Source organism: Palaemon carinicauda, unplaced genomic scaffold, assembly GCF_036898095.1.
Source record: "Palaemon carinicauda isolate YSFRI2023 unplaced genomic scaffold, ASM3689809v2 scaffold843, whole genome shotgun sequence".
Taxonomy (NCBI): Eukaryota; Metazoa; Arthropoda; class Malacostraca; order Decapoda; family Palaemonidae; genus Palaemon; species Palaemon carinicauda.
The window spans coordinates 80,001-81,959 of record NW_027172142.1 but is presented as its reverse complement, the minus strand read 5'-3'; the positions used below and the strand labels follow the sequence as shown (position 1 = coordinate 81,959).

General features: G+C 48.9%; 1 protein-coding gene across 1 annotated transcript in view; it reads right to left on the bottom strand.

Annotated features, from left to right (window-relative positions):
- Positions 1-769: 769 nt before the first annotated feature.
- LOC137637556 (saposin-like protein 11) overlaps positions 770-1,959 on the bottom strand; it is an 11,321-nt gene continuing 10,131 nt past the window's right edge. Inside the window, exon 2 of the mRNA XM_068369713.1 lies at positions 770-1,218. Within this exon, the coding sequence (XP_068225814.1) occupies positions 770-1,218 (449 nt within the window). The remainder of the gene's footprint in view (positions 1,219-1,959) is intronic.

Genomic DNA, 1,959 nt, shown 5'->3' with positions numbered 1-1,959 from the left:
GGTCGAGGAGTAGGGAGGATGTTTGATATGTTTGTGGGTCGAGGAGTAGGGAGGATGTTTGGTATCATGTTTGTGGGTCGGAGGAGTAGGGAGGATGTCTGGTATCATGTCTGTGGGTCAAGGAGTAGAGGGATGTCTGGTATCGTTTCTGTGAGTTAAGTATGTTCGGTATAGTTTCTGTGGGTGGAGGAGTAGAGAGGATGTCTGGTATCATGTCTGTGGGTGGAGGAGTAGGGAGGATGTCTGGTATCGTGTCTGTGAGTCGAGTATTAAGGAGGATGTCTGGTATCATGTCTGTGGGTCGAGGAGTAGGGAGGATGTCTGGTATCGTGTCTGTAGGTCGAGGAGTAGGGAGTGATGTCTGGTATCATGTCTGTGGGTCGAGGAGTAGGGAGGATGTCTTGTATTGTCTATGGGTCGAGGAGTAGGAAGGATGTCTGGTATCGTGTCTGTGGGTCGAGGAGTAGGGAGGATGTCTGGTATTATGTCTGTGGGTCGAGGAGTAGGGAGGATGTCTGGTATTATGTCTGTGGGTCGAGGAGTAGGGAGGATGTCTGGTATCGTGTCTGTGGGTCGAGGAGTAGGGAGGATATCTGGTATCGTGTCTGTGGGTCGAGGAGTAGGGAGGATGTCTGGTATCGTGTCTGTGGGTCGAGGAGTCGGGAGGATGTCTGGTATCGTGTCTGTGGGTCGAGGAGTAGGGATGATGTCTGGTATCATGTCTGTGGGTGGAGGAGTAGGGATGATGTCTGGTATCGTGGTGTGTGGGTCAAGGAGTAGGGAGGATGTCTGGTATCGTGTCTGTGGGTCGAGGAGTAGGGAGGATGTCTGGTATAGTGACTGTGGATCGAGGAGTAAGGTGGATGTCTGGTATAGTGTCTGTGGGTCGAGGAGTAGGAAGGATGTCTGGTATTATTTCTGTAGAGAGAATATTTGGTACCATTTCTGTGAATTGAGGAGTAGGAAGGATGCCTGGTATTATTTCTGTAGGTCGAGGAGTAGGGAGCATGTCTGGTATCGTTTCTGTGGGTTGGGGAGTAGGGAGTATGTCTGGTATAGTTTCTGTAGATCGAGGAGTAGGGAGGATGTCTGGTATCGATTCTGTGGGTCGAGGAGTTGGAAGGATGTCTGGTATCGATTCTGTGGGTCGAGGAGTTGGAAGGATGTCTGGTATTGTTTCTGTGGGTCTAGGAGTTGGAAGGGTGTCTGGTATTGTTTCTGTGGGTCAAGGAGTAGAGAGGATGTCTGGTATCGTGTATGGGTCGAGGAGTAGGGAGGATGTCTGGTATCGTGTCAGTGGATCAAGGAGTGGAAGGATGTTTGGTATCGATTCTGTGGGTCGAGTAGGAGGAAGGATGTCTGATATCGTTTGTGTGTCGATGAGTAGGGAGGATGTCTGGTAACATTGTAGGTCGAGGTGTAGGGAGGATGACTGGTATTTTTGTGGTGTCGAGGAGTAGGGAGGATGTCTGGTATTTCTGTGTGTCGAGGAGTAGGGAGGATGTCTGGTATTTCTGTGTGTCGAGGAGTAGGGAGGATGTCTGGTATTTCTGTGTGTCGAGGAGTAGGGAGGATGTCTGGTATTTCTGTGTCGAGGAGTAGGGAGGATGTCTGGTATTTCTGTGTCGAGGAGTAGGGAGGATGTCTGGTATTTTTGGTGTGTCGAGGAGTAGGGAGGATGTCTGGTATTTCTGGTATACCACTGCCCACCGTTTCATACATCGAACCATTGTTTCCCCCCCCCCCCCATGTCAGACCATCCAAAGGCCAAATTCATAAATTTATCCATTTCGTTCTTGATAGTTTTCCTTCGTCCGTAGTCTCTTCTTTTGGTCAACCAATTTTCTCTCTCTCTCTCTCTCTCTCTCTCTCTCTCTCTCTCTCTACGAATCTTGACACGTCGAAATGAAACTTCTTTGAAGATTAGAAAATATGTAAAATCTATCGACTTTTAATACT